The sequence below is a fragment of the Schistocerca piceifrons genome, chromosome 4 (assembly GCF_021461385.2).
Source record: "Schistocerca piceifrons isolate TAMUIC-IGC-003096 chromosome 4, iqSchPice1.1, whole genome shotgun sequence".
In the NCBI taxonomy this organism is placed as follows: Eukaryota; Metazoa; Arthropoda; class Insecta; order Orthoptera; family Acrididae; genus Schistocerca; species Schistocerca piceifrons.
This window is the reverse complement of record NC_060141.1, coordinates 262,307,993-262,322,603: the sequence shown is the minus strand read 5'-3', so window position 1 is coordinate 262,322,603 and position 14,611 is coordinate 262,307,993. Positions and strand designations below refer to the sequence as shown.

Below are 14,611 nucleotides of genomic sequence, written 5' to 3'. Positions count from 1 at the left end.
TACGGAAACTCTGATCATACGTTATTGTTGTCGGACCCATCTTGAAGGGACACAACTCTCTTAAAGACCCATAGCACAAGTATTGCGATGCTTGCAGATGACACGGTTCTCACAGACTGCACATATTGCCCCCTCACTGCAGTTTCGTCGTCTGTTTCTGGTAGAAACAAACCTATGTATTGATAAAATGATAATAAAATCGGCACCTTAGCTGCAAACAGGCGTTGAGATACATCATTGGGGACTCGTTGAAAATGTGTGCTCCGGTCGGGACTCGAATCCGGGATCTCCTGCTTACATGGCAGACGCTCTATCCATCATTTTTTTATTTACTTTTTGTTAGATATAGTTCGGTGCGTTTGGTCTAGGCAGACGTCACAAGACATCCATTAAAGTTGAGCGTTGATTTCTTAGTTTTTTTTTTTTTTTTATTACAGAGGCTATCAGCCCTGTGACCGAACACGCTGAGCTACCGTGCCGGCTATCCATCTGAGCCACCGAGGGCACAGAGGATAGTGCGCCTGCAGGGACTTATCCCTTGCTCGCTCCCCCTGAGACCCACATTCCAAACATGTCCACACCACTAAATTCGTAGTGCGCCTGATAGATGTTTGCCCGTCACACTCATTACTCGTGGCAGTTTAATCTACCAAGTCCCGTACGAGTTGGGGCACAGTGTGTGCGTTCCCACAAGAAGGTCAATGGCCGGGTAGCCATATTTTAACTATATATGACGGTAGAATCTGTTCCCGAAAGAACAAATACTATTGAAGACCGTGCAGCGTCTCTAGAATGACATGATAATTAAATCTACACCCTAGCTGCAAACAGGAGTTGAGATACATCAAACAACATACATACATGGGCAAACATCTGTCAGGCGCACTACGAATGTAGTGGTGTGGACATGTTGGGAATGTGGGTCTCAGGGGGAGCGTGCAAGGGATAAGTCCCTGCAGGGGCGCACTATCCTCTGTGCCCTCGGTGATTCAGACGGATAGAGCGTCTGCCATATAAGCAGGAGATCCAGGGTTCGAGTCCCAGCTGGGGCACACATTTTCAACATGTCCCCAATGATGTATATCAACGCCTGTTTGCAGCTAGGGCGTCGGTTTAAGTATAATTTCATTCTAGAGAAGCTGCACGGTCATCAATGGTATCTGTTCTTTCGGGATCAGATACTACCTTCATATATAGGTATTGATATCTTAACTTATTCCTGGATCATAATGTTCAATACAGAAGTTTCGATAATATGTAACAGTTATTCTGACTACTATACGTAAGCGCTTGGGGACATTGAGGACCTTACTGTAAGTGTTTCGAGTACAACAGGGAGGAGTTAACTGTTGACCACTGACTCTGCGAAGGCTCTGCTCACCGCTGGACCTGTCCAAAGAGTACGATGTGGCGGGGCTGATCAGTTTCGCCGCCAACAATTTCTCCGGGCTGGTGCAGTACAACGCGGTCGACAGAACCGGAATGAGCACCGTTCAGCAGTACTGCGAGGCCCTGCGCAGCACCAGCGGGGACTCGGCGCTGGAGCGCCTCACCAACTACTTGGGGTTCGATGGCGAAACATCCTGCGTCGATCCCGACTACGAAGCTTCTTACCAAGACTATCAGAACACTGACTGGAGTGGTGATGGCAGTGAGTATTCGACTCGTATTCAGAGATTCTCAAAAGAATGTTTAGTTGTAGTGTCCTCCACGAATCTTTTTTCCAATAAACCTTGTGACGTTCCCAACGCGAAAGGTACACCACTGGCATTTAAAATCGGTACACCAAGAAGAAATGCAGATGATAAACGGGTATTATACTAGAACTGACATGTGATTACATTTTCACGCAAGTGCATAGATCCTGAGAAATCAGTACCCGGAACAACCACCTCTGGCCGTAATAACGGCCTTGATACGCCTGGCAATAAGTCAAACAGAGCTTGGTTGGCGTGTACAGGTACAGCTGCCCATGCAGCTTCAACACGATACCACAGTTCATCAAGAGTAGCGACTGGCGTATTGTGACGAGCCAGTTGCTCGGCCACCATTGAACAGACGTTTTCAGTTGGTGAGAGATCTGGAGAATGTGCTGGCCAGGGCAGCAGTCGAACATTTTCTGTATCCAGAAAGGCCCGTACAGGACCTGCAGCATGCGGTCGTGCATTATCCTGCTGAAATGTAGGGTTTCACAGGGATTGAATGAAGGATAGAGCCACGGGTCGTAACACATCTGAAATGTAACGTCCACTGTTCAAAGTGCCGTCACTGCGAACAAGAGGTGACCGAGACGTGTAACCAATGGCACCCCATACCATCACGCCGGGTGATACGCCAGTATGGCGATGACGAATACACGCTTCCAATGTGCGTTCACCGCGATGTCGCCAAACACGGATGCGACCATCATGATGCTGTAAACAGAACCTGGATTCATCCGAAAAAATGACGTTTCGCCATTCGTGCACCCAGGTTCGTCGTTGAGTACACCATCGCAGGCGCTCCTGTCTGTGATGCAGCATCAAGGGTAACCGCAGCCATGGTCTCCGAGCTGATAGTCCATGTTGCTGCAAACGTCGTCGAACTGTTCGTGCAGATGGTTGTTGTCTTGCAAACGTCCCCATCTGCTGACTCAGGGGTCGAGACGTGGCTGCACGATCCGTTACAGCCACGGGGATAAGATGCCTGTCATCTCGACTGCTAGTGATACGAGGCCGTTGGGATCCAGCACGGCGTTCCGTATTACCCTCCTGAGCCCATCGATTCCCTATTCTGCCAACAGTCATTGGATCTCGACCAACGAGAGCAGTAATGTCGCGATACGATACACCGCAATCGCGATAGGCTACAATCCGACGTTTATCAAAGTCGGAAACGTGATGGTATGCATTTCTTCTCCTTACACGAGGCATCACAACAACGTTTCACCAGGCAACGCCAGTCAACTGCTGTTTGTGTATTGGAAACTTCCCTCATGACAGCACGTTGTAGGTGTCGCCACCAGCGCCAACCTTGTGTGAATGCTCTGAAAAGCTAATCATTTGCATATCACAGCATCTTCTTCCTGTCTGTAGCACGTCATCTTCATGGTGTAGCAATTTTAATGGCCAGTAGTGGACTACGAGAGTGGAGAAAGCTGCAGAGTAGATTCCAACGAAACCAAACCCTAGCAAAACGTGAACGAAGTTTAAATAAGCGTGAAGACACCTGTACCATACATTGTTTATCATAAGAACAAACCTGATGTAAACAGACGCAAACGCATTGATTGGTCAGTAGTCGTAGCACACGTACGTTGGTGTTGTTACGCTTTGGAAGTAGGTCCTACTTGCGTATTAGGTATCTTATTACTATGGTACTGTAAATGAAACTTCAACGTATTCTGATGTATTAACAGTCATCTACGTTTTTCTTAATCATATTTCAGCTATGTAATTTTATTTCAAAAGTCATGTACTGTCGCAGTCTGTATACTGTTGGGCACTGATTGTTCCGCTGTTAATACGTAGTGTGACAATGACCGACGCTGATTCCTGCCCCGTACACAGCGTTAAAAAGTGACGTGAATCAGGTTGTTGTTAATGTTCTTCACAAGTTTACAGAAGAAAAATCAGCTCTGAACCTTTCCGAGGGACTGTATTTACTAAAGTTATGCAGTTTTTTTAATCCGGGAAGCGCAGCTGAATCGGTAGCGTTGTAGAATGGCATTTCAGTGCCACCCATTGATCAAGGGTTCAACACTCGTTGTTCTTTTTATCGGTCGTAATTTTTTTCGTTCAATTTGGTTTTGTTTTCTAGTTTTGTTCGGTTCTCAAGATAGAGCGTTCCAGTCTTCTTTGTCGCATGCCTTCTCAATGTCAATACACGTTGGGAAATTTTTCTGTCAGTCTCAATTCTTTCTAAAATTGTGCTTAGTGCCAATATTGCTTTTCTAATTCCTTTGCGTTTCTTTGATCTCCAAAATATTTTCTGCTCTTAATTGTTACTTTTTCCTTTATAACATTTAACAGAATTTTTCAGTAAAAGATAACAATGCTCAAATTTTATAGCTCGAATATTCGTAGACTTCTCTCAGGTAAGTCAATTGTTCTACTTCATTGTTCAGTAGCTCAGCAGGAAAATTAATTAATGCAGCTCTAGCCCTCGACGCTATTCAGTCACATTAATGTGGCCGCTAGTCAAAAGTTTAAATAACCATCTTTTTCAGCGCGAGACGTTCAGGAAGAGAGTCGGTTAGATTTTCGAAGGTACCGACAGGGATGTCGAGCCATGCCGACTTCAGTACTGTGATCATCTGCGCTAACATTCTCGGTTGAGGATCCACGGCGCAATCAGCCCACTCGTGGTGGTCCCACAGATCCTCGATTGGGTTTAAATCCGGGGAGTCTGGTAGCCAGGGGAGTACCTTAACTCATCCTGGTGCTCTTCAAACCACGCACGTATACTGCTAGCTGCGTTTCAAGTTGCATTGCCCTGTTAGTAGATGCCTTCGCGGCGAGGAAAAACGAACTGCAAGTAGGTGTGTACACGGTCCCCAAAAATAGATGATTACTTACGTTGATCCATTCTTGCTTCCAGAATGACAAGATCACTCAAGGAATGCAACGTAAACGTCTCACAGACCATAAACGTACCTTCCCGGTAGTAGAGTGTTTGCTTTCAGACGTTTCAAGCCGTACACTCCAATGACCATGCACCAGATGGAGCATAAAACGTGATCCACGTGAAAAGACCACCTGTCACCACTCACTGGACGTCCATTTGCAGTACTGGCGTGCAAATTCCAGCCTTCGTCGCCGGTGCACAGCCGTCAGCAGTGCCTTAACTAGACGTCTGCTGCAGAGGCCCGTACGCAACAGCAACGTTCACTGAACGGTCGCCTAAGAGACACCATTGGTAGAGTCTTCACTCATCTGGGCAGTCAGTTTTTCAACAGTTGCCTGTCCATTCGCCCGTACACATTTCTTCAGCCGTCGTTCAGCCCCTTCGCCCGTGGCGTAATACAGTTGCCTCGGTGCCGATTTTGGATCGCGTTATTTCACATGCACGGTATACCTAAACCGCTGCGGCACGCGAGCAGTTTACAGATTTAACCGTTTCCTAAATGATTACACACCTGGCCCGATATCCGCGCTGATCACGTCCTTTTCGACGTCAGATAAACCGCTCCGTTTCTACATTACGATGACGACTGCGCTGTTTTCCGCGTCTCCCCTACGTGTTACAAAAAAGGTACGGCCAAACTTTCAGGAAACATTCCTCACACATAAATAAAGAAAATATGTTATGTGCACATGTGTCCGGAAACGCTTAATTTCCATGTTAGAGTTCATTTTAGTTTCGTCAGTATGTACTGTACTTCCTCGATTCACCGCCAGTTGGCCCAATTGAAGGAAGGTAATGTTAACTTCGGTGCTTGTGTTGACATGTGACTCATTGCTCTACAATAGTAGCATCAAGCACATCAGTACGTAGCATCAACAGGTTAGTGTTCATCACGACCGTGGTTTTGCAGTCAGTGCAATGTTTACAAATGCGGAGTTGGCAGATGACCATTTGATGTATGGATTAGCACGGGGCAATCGTCGTGGCGCGGTACGTTTGTATCGAGACAGATTTCCAGAACGAAGGTGTCCCGACAGGAAGACGTTCGAAGCAATTGATCGGCGTCTTAGGGAGCACGGAACATTCCAGTCTAAGTCTATGACTCGCGACTGGGAAAGACCTAGAACGACGAGGACACCTGCAATGGACGAGGCAATTCTTCGTGCAGTTGACGATAACCCTAATGTCAGCGTCAGAGAAGTTGCTGATGTACAAGGTAACGCTGACCACGTCACTGTATGGAGAGTGCTACGGGAGAACCAGTTGTTCCCGTACCATGTACAGCGTGTGCAGGCACTATCAGCAGCTGATTGGCCTCCACGGGTACACTTTTGCGAATGGTTCATCCAACAATGTGTCAATCCTCATTTCAGTGCAAATGTTCTCTTTACGGATGAGGCTTCATTCCAACGTGATCAAATTGTAAATTTTCACAATCAACATGTGTGGGCTGACGAGAATCCGCACGCAATTGTGCAGTCACGTCATCAACACAGATTTTCTGTGAACGTTTGGGCAGGCATTGTTGGTGATGTCTTGATTGGGCTCCATGTTCTTCCACCTACGCTCAATGGAGCACGTTATCATGATTTCATACGGGATACTCTACCTGTGCTGCTAGAACATGTGCCTTTACAAGTACGACACAAGATGTGGTTCATTCATGATGGATCTCCTGCACATTTCAGTCGAAGTGTTCGTACGCTTCTCAACAACAAATTCGGTGACGATGGATTGATATAGGCGGACCAATTCCATGGCCTCCACGCTCTCCTGACCTCAACCCTCTTGACTTTCATTTATGGGGGCATTTGAAAGCTCTTGTCTACGCAACCCCGGTACCAAATGTAGAGACTCTTCGTGCTCGTATTGTGGACGACTGTGATACAATACGTCATTCTCCAGGGCTGCATCAGCGCATCAGGGATTCCATGCGACGGAGGGTGGAAGCATGTATCCTCGCTAACGGAGGACATTTTGAACATTTCCTGTAACAAAGTGTTTGAAGTCACGCTGATACGTTCTGTTGCTGTGTGTTTCCATTCCATGATTAATGTGATTTGAAGAGAAGTAATAAAATGAGCTCTAACATGGAAAGTAAGAGTTTCCGGACACATGTCCACATAACATATTTTCTTTCTTTGTGTGTGAGGAATGTTTCCTGAAAGTTTGGCCGTACCTTTTTGTAACACCCTGTGTACCCTCCATTGCTAGTACTGCCACCTCCGTCTGTGAGTGGTTATTGCACGTTGACGTCGAACATACGCAGTGGTCACATTGATGTGACTGGACAGTATGGTTGTTACGATTGCTGGGGATCTTGTGGAGTTACGTTACATGAGATTGTAGTTTTCCATCTCTCATTTTGTACTGGTTATGTTCAGCGAAATAAAACTATACCATATATTCTGCACTACTTCCTGTATTTCGCACAAATATTATAACCTGGTTTCCGTTTATTCGTTTATGCGTGGAGGTTTACCTTTTGGAGTGGTCTGATAGGAGAGAGAATGTGACTTCTACTGTGTTTCAGTGCGCCAGTGGCTGTGGCAGACCTGCACGGAGTTTGGCTACTATCAGACCACGGACTCCGCCAACCAGCCCTTCGGCAACAGGATGACGCTGCCTTACTTCACTGACATGTGTGCCTTACTTTACGGCTCAGAGTAAGTATGCGCCACCAGTGTTACAGACTGGTTGTTTCTCTTCTCAGTAGACAGTATCCCAGTAACATCGCAGTACCTAAACGTCGAGGCATTTCCATTCCTTTTGAAACAGCACGTTTCTCTAGCGACAGACGTGGTCGTTGACGTACGTAAGATGTTAGAGCATCTCTGTAAAGTTATTTTAGTCTCTGATAATCAGGAAGAGATCACTACTTCGTTCACGCATACTCTTCCCTCTATCATATCATATTCAACCAAGATATTTTTTAGTATAATGTCGGGATCGACGAGTTTCAGCAGAAAGCTCTGAAATCAGTGTCCTTAAAACAATCGTTTTCTGAGAATACAATCTGTCGACGATACAGTCAATGAACAGTCTTATGCAGAAGATAAATCACATCATTTTAACTCAATTTATAATAATATGCAGATCACCATGGAGACAGAGAACGATTGTTGTTTGCTTTCCGTGGATGTTACGGCCAAACGGAAGAATGATAGCTCTGCGGTATTCACTTGACACTGATATTTGTTTTTGGCCTTCAACTTATTATCACCTCTCATAAAACGCAGGTGTGCTTCTAACATGTGTGCGTGGAGCACACACTGTTTCAATTTCAGATAGTTTGCGTAAGGAGCTCGTCCATCTAAATACAGGGAAAATGGCTGACAGATTAAAAGGTCAGGTTAAAACCAGGACCTGTCCTTGTATACCAAGGATAGTACACCAGCAGAACTCGTGGAAAAGCGTTGTATTGCATATCGATGTTGGACTCATCTTTTTCAGACCACATAATCTGCTGTTATCGATATGTGTATCTCCACAGGGCATTCAATGGAATACGAGGAAACAATTTTTCAACGGCCTCATCATTTTGAGACTCCATTATTAAAGAGTCCGTGGAAATACACACTGCGGAAAATCTTGTGAATCGTGATACCGGCTACAGGTCGGATAACAAATTCAAATCCATCACTCATTCAACCCGAAAACAACAGATTATGTCGAGTGGCAGAGAATCAGCAACGCTACGGTGAGGTGAGTTTTGCAGTTTCACCACAGAAGCCACTGAACGTGTCACAACGTAGACTGGATATCCTTAATGCTGTGACCATGGTTTTACTCGAACACTGCGCTAATAATCCTTCCTACTAGCCAGTCCTCCGTTTCCTCTCCCTCTCTGTTAACTGTGCTCCGGTTTCTCTTTCCATATTTAAATCCACTTATAACCTCATTTCCAGCTCTCCTACTAAACCAACACCAGGCATCTGTTACCCTTGTCACCACACTCGTCCACGTACGTACACAAACCAAGAGTAACAGCACATTTATCTGCTGCACATGACAATAAAACTATGAAGATCACTCTATTATTTTAACCTGGTTTGAATATTACAGATAATACTGAATATTTTCAAAATCTGGTAGGGAAATACAGGCAACTGACAGCCTGCCCTCATGATGGAGCAATGAAATGAGAACTAAATGAAACAAAACTTGTGTCCGTCTTCAGCGGCGCACCTGATGACTAGCAAGTGGGAAGATGGAACATCATGCTTGCATCTGTGAGACACTGCCGAGCAGTCGTTCTATGTTTTGCCAACAGCCTTTCATGTGCTACTGAATTTCAGTATTATCACTGTGCTCTCTGGGCGTGAGAGTATGTAAAGGAAGTAGGTGGTGGTGGTGGCGGTTGTGGTGGGAGGGGGGAGGAATAAAGCGCTTGTTTCAAGGATTTTGGGATAAATAAAGAAACAGAGAGAAGTCACTAGAAAATACTCAAGTAAACATGAATACCCAGGGCTGTGACTCTTTCTGCCAAGTTTGAATTTTTTCTGGTCAGTTGAAAACACCAACTAGGGAATAAAATATGGAACACCCTCACATCAACCAGTTTATTATACTTCAAGGACGGAGAGTATTCTGTCATTCTCATGTTGCTATGTGCGGTCTGCTGCACATTCATGATCCAAAATTTTATAGTGACAGAGGCCTAACGTCCATCGGTAATTAGTGAATACTGGAAGAATTTATTTATCTAACCAAGGGTGATCTTTGTCCAACCCGAGCTTATAGTCCCAATTTACCGACCTCAATGCCGACGAGACAAACTACAACCTTGCTTCCCTCGTCCCTTCTACTCCAATCAAAGTCTTCGATTTCGTCTAAGATTCAATACTCACGGAAGATTCATTAGCCAAAGCAGGTGAAAACTCTGCCACAACTGAGCTTCAAATGAAATTAATGGTACAATCTTCTGGAAAAGTGATGGCGGCCGTAATTAAAAAATCAGACAAGCTAGTTGATCAGTTACATTCTTGAGTCTATAAACAGTGAGAGCAGTACAGAAATGATGACGAATCGGGATTAGAACATCGCCAGTGAAAAATTGTGGCCACTGTGTAATTTTATGTAAATGTTTTCTCAGAAGCATCTGGCGGCGTTCATCCTCTGTTTCGTAAAGATATCGACATGTACAATCCTTCTGGACCATATATACCCGTGAAAGTGTGAATGTTCCACGCTGTGCAGTCATGGTCTGTGAAACTTTGTTGTTTCTAACATTTCGTCCACAGTTGCGTTGGACATCTGCAGATGTTCTCCTGGTTCATTTGAAGATGTCCAACACAGCTATGGACGAAACTAGGAATGAAAATGATATGACCAGACGTAACCACAATCGACTGGCCGTAACTGTGGGTTCTTTGATTGCTGTGAGAGATGGCTCATTGGAACCGCAACATATGAAATAGTAGTTCGCTTTACCATATGAATGAATAGAAAAATTACTTAACTCGATTCAATCCTTTGCCACGGAAGTGCTTGATAATCTACAAGTGTCAGTTGCTATTAAAGTATCACCTGATGCACTTGCTAACTGTTCTCTGGAAGTACAATGTTCAACACTTAGAAAAGTATGTTTCCATCTGAGACTTGAATAGCGCTGCAGTCTTACTCGATAATCTTGACTGCTTCAGTTGCGGTGACACACTGGGCAGAGTATTTCCATGCTTGGCTGTATATTGACCTCTGTGGGATGGCACTGCTGTGCCGAGAGAAGCGTGGTCCTTAGGAGTACGTCCCTTCGTCATTGCGATTTATTGCGAAACATCGCCAACTTCTGTGGTAACGATGTGCGGTGTCGACTATGGTGTGGCAATGTGATCTTTGGACGACACCAGACAACAGGTTTAGTAGACTTCAACCTTACAACCAAGAAGGCCCATTAGCAACTAAGACAATCAGTCGTGAAAGTCTTAAATGGCTGTGAGCACTATGGGACTTAACTTCTGAGGTCATCAGTCCCCTAGAACTTACAACTACTTAAATCTAACGAAGCTATGGACTTCACACACACCCATTCCCAAGGCAGGATTCGAACCTGCGACCGTAGCGGTAGCGTGGTTCCAGACTGTAGCACCTAGAACCGCTTGGCCGGCGTGAAAGTCTTAATTGTGTGATCAAAATGCAGATATCATCTAGCTTCAACTAATCCGCGGAGTAGTTTTACGTTATACAAACAATTCATTTGAAAATCTTCTTGTTGAAAATTGTCCAAAAATTTGTTTAAGTGGCTTTTAATCATTGTTATAGTGAAAGTGCTTCTTCATTTCAAAAGACTGTTACAAAGTTGATCTGTATTCGTCTACGTTTATAGATTTCACAAACAGGTAAGCTTCAATAGTTTCAAAATTACAAGTCATGTCACAGGGTAAATCGGTTTTCTTCGGGAAGAAGTTCCGTGAAGTATCGCCAATTATTATTCTTAAACTGTTTGTCAAATTTTTTTGTAATATGTTTTATAAGGCTGGGTTCTTACATGGCTCCTACAGTAACTCATATAGTGCATTCAGCATTGAACTATTGCTCCCTACTTCGACTGCTTGATCGAACGCACTTTTTTTTCAACTTTGTTACCTGTTCTGTATTTTCAGTGATTTCATAAAAACACATGTACCAAACTTAATGCAAACTCTTCCATTTTAAATGAATACGTTCCCGATATTGAAGATCCCGTTGTGGTACTACTTCATAGTTCTGCTTTATATTTGTGCTCAGAGTTCCCAAAAGTCTCTTTTATGGGGTTCCAAACAAATTGTACACATATTTGGTCAGTATGTCAGCAGTTTTCAAGATGCCGCTAGTATTTTCCGTTTTCATAACATTACAACAGACTTTCCGGGATTTGGGGTAGACATGTGCCGCCTAGAAACTGAAGTTTGTCAACTATCATGTTTAGATAGGGAATAGGTGAAGTGTAGGTACCCTTCGAGTAACTTTGTCACAGCGTTTCCATGATGTTACTGTTTCAGGTACACGGCGGAGCGAGTGGAGGAAGGCGTGACGAACGCCAACTTGCTGTACGGGGGTCGCAACCCCGACGTCACTAACGTCGCCTTCGTGAACGGCGGCCTGGACCCGTGGCACAGACTGGGAGTCCTCGAGGACATCAACGAGTCGTCTCCAGCCATCGTCATTGAGTGTTAGTATCTCACACCAGCACTGTATTCATATAATTAACTGTATACATTTCTATAGCTTAACTTTAGTCCGAGTTCTGTGATTAATTTACATTCGTACTCGGAATGCGCACTAGAATGTTTAAAAGAAGTCCGTTTCTGGCTGCATAATCTATTAGGGAATTTCGACCGATATCCCACTTCCAAGTCAGGATCTTATAAGACTTTAATGATTCGTGTATGATCGTGTTATACATTCACCATAAAACATGTACCGGGTATCTCAGATTTTTTTGATGAAAATTATGCATACGGGAGGGGATGCAAAACTGAGCTCTCTGAAGCAAGAGACTAACATTCGGAGTGTACATATTTTTCTACAGCTGAAACTCACAGTAACTTTTCAAAGTAGGTCAACAGTCGCACAGCATACCTCACAAGCCAGAGAAAAACTTCTGCTGAATTCTCTGAAATATCTCTGTTGTCTGAGATCGAAGTTTCTCGCGGCAAAATCCTTGCATAAACCATTCTCAGTTTACATACAGTGTCAAATTTAGGTTAGAACTCGAGCTTAAGTCGAAATGCTCCGTCATCCTCATCAGAAACAACTGACTGTCGAGGTTGTTGTTATGGTGACTATTCATAGCCTATAGATTGAGGGTGTTCGGCGTACGTCATCATTACGTAATGCTACCAAATATACTGTCCATGTTTTTACGCGCTGGCAGTGCCACCGCTATCGTAGGACAGTAAACAAGCCAGAGCACTTCTCTGCGACTGCTCAGCGTCCAGAGCTCCCTTTCACGCGTCACTAAGATTACTTCCGCTGTTCCAGTTGAAGCTGTTCTCGCATTTTCTAACTTCTAGTGGTTCTGTAACAACATAATACTAGCATGTAGAAGAGTGGGACAGAATTCTAATTCCATCACGCATTATTCTGTGTTTATTTGTGAGACTGTGCTCAGCAACTGATCATTTCTCATGTTATCGAGTTTCTGTACGTTTGGCGTTGAGTACAGCTTCTGCAGCTCAAGAAATTTTGCAAATTCCAGAACCCTGAGAGCCAGATTGTCCCTAAACGTACACAGTTCCTCCGTCCTCTTAGCTGGTCCGAAAATAGGCCTCGTGCCTCTTCTTCCCAGGACCCTCACTATTTTCGTAGATGTAACGTCACAGAAAAGAAGAAGCACAATAGGTAGATCTTTACATCATTGTTCAACATCTCAGCGTTTTCGCTGTACAGTGCGCAAACCAGTCTGGCTCTTAGCGACCAGCCCTTTCCATTTCCTACTTTAGTTTCAAAAAGCCGTCCTGGACCGCTCAGGATTGGCATCACGTTGCCTTCACCGATGAGTGTCGCATATGCCTTCAATCAGACAATCGTCGGAGACGTGTTTGGAGGCAACTCGGTCAGGCTGAACGCCTTAGACACACTGTCCAGTGAGTGCAGCAAGGTGGAAGTTCCCTGCTGTTTTGCTGTGGGGCCGACTTACGCCGCTGGTGGTCATGGAAGGCGCCGTAACAGCTGTACGATATGTGAATACCGTAGTCCAACCGATATTGAACCATATCGGCAGCATATTGGTGAGGTATTCGTCTTCATGGACAATTCGCGCACCCATCGTGCACATTTTGCGAATGACTTCCTTCAGGATTCGAGTGGCCAGCATTTTTTCCAGACATGATCCCTATCGAACATGCTCGGTATAGATTGAAAAGGGCTGTTTACGGACGACATGACCCATCAACCATTCTGAGTGATCTACGCCGAATTGCCGTAGAGCAGTGGGACAATCTGGACCAACAGTGCCTTGATGAACTTGTGGATAGTATGCCATGACGAATACAGGCATGCATCAATGCAAGAGGACGTGTTACTGGATTTTAGAGTCATCGGTGTGTACAGCAATCTGGATCACCGCCTCTGAAGGTATCGCTGTATGGTGGCACAACATGCAATGTGTGGTTTTCCTGGGCAATAGAAAAGGCGGAAACAATGTATCTGTTGATTTCTATTCCAATTTTCTCTGCAGTTTCCGGAACTCTCGGAACGGACGTGATGCAAAACTTTTTTTGATGTGTGTATATATAAACACTCCTGAATGCACGCAGACGCAATTTGCGTATATGTGAAAATACAAACAACTTCTACTGTCCGGTCGTACACTGTTATTGACCATAAAATACCGTCAAACTGTATACTTACGGTTCGATGATAAGTACATAATTCGACACTCACAGAGATGATGAAGTATTCTCAGCAAAGAACGCCCTCGATTAGGCCTCTACACAAGAAATGAGACAGACTTTTGGTTATATGTGGGAGATCTACAGACCGGGAAGTGTCATCTCTGACTAAGACATGGGAAAATGAAAAGTCGTAACAAACAACAAAGTGCACTGGTGAATCTCTTGGAGGTCCAATGTTCCACTGCGAATCACAATATCTGATAACAAATGTTTCGTGTTACTACTACAGTCCTCGAATTGATGTGTTGTTTCCTGTTTACAGACGAGTCTCACTGCTCGGACCTGTACTCCCCGTCACTTCTGGACATCCCACAGCTGACGACAGCCCGAGAGAGGATTGCGCAGCTAGTCGCCCAGTGGATCAGCTAGAACCCACATAGCAAGTCAAGAGCGTTGGTCAAATCAATTTTAAATTAAGACCAATAAATTATGAAACAAAAACTATCTTAATTTCTTTTCTACCCCCTTCTCCATCTGCACTGAACCGCCAAAGAAACTGGTATAGGCATGTGTAGTCACATACAGAGATATGTAAAAAGGCAGAATACGGCGCTGCGGTCGGCTACACCTTTGTAAGACAACAAGTGTCTGGCGCAGTTGTTAGATCGGTTACTGCTGATACAATGACA

At 44.5% G+C, this 14,611-nt stretch overlaps 1 protein-coding gene across 1 annotated transcript in view; it reads left to right on the top strand.

Moving 5' to 3' along the window:
* LOC124795777 (putative serine protease K12H4.7) overlaps positions 1 to 14,351 on the top strand; it is a 73,055-nt gene extending 58,704 nt beyond the window's left edge. Inside the window, exons 6-9 of the mRNA XM_047259861.1 lie at positions 1,371 to 1,651; positions 7,139 to 7,271; positions 11,586 to 11,755; positions 14,245 to 14,351. Coding sequence (XP_047115817.1) covers positions 1,371 to 1,651; positions 7,139 to 7,271; positions 11,586 to 11,755; positions 14,245 to 14,351 — 691 coding nt within the window. The remainder of the gene's footprint in view (positions 1 to 1,370; positions 1,652 to 7,138; positions 7,272 to 11,585; positions 11,756 to 14,244) is intronic.
* The last annotated feature ends 260 nt before the right edge of the window (positions 14,352 to 14,611 follow it).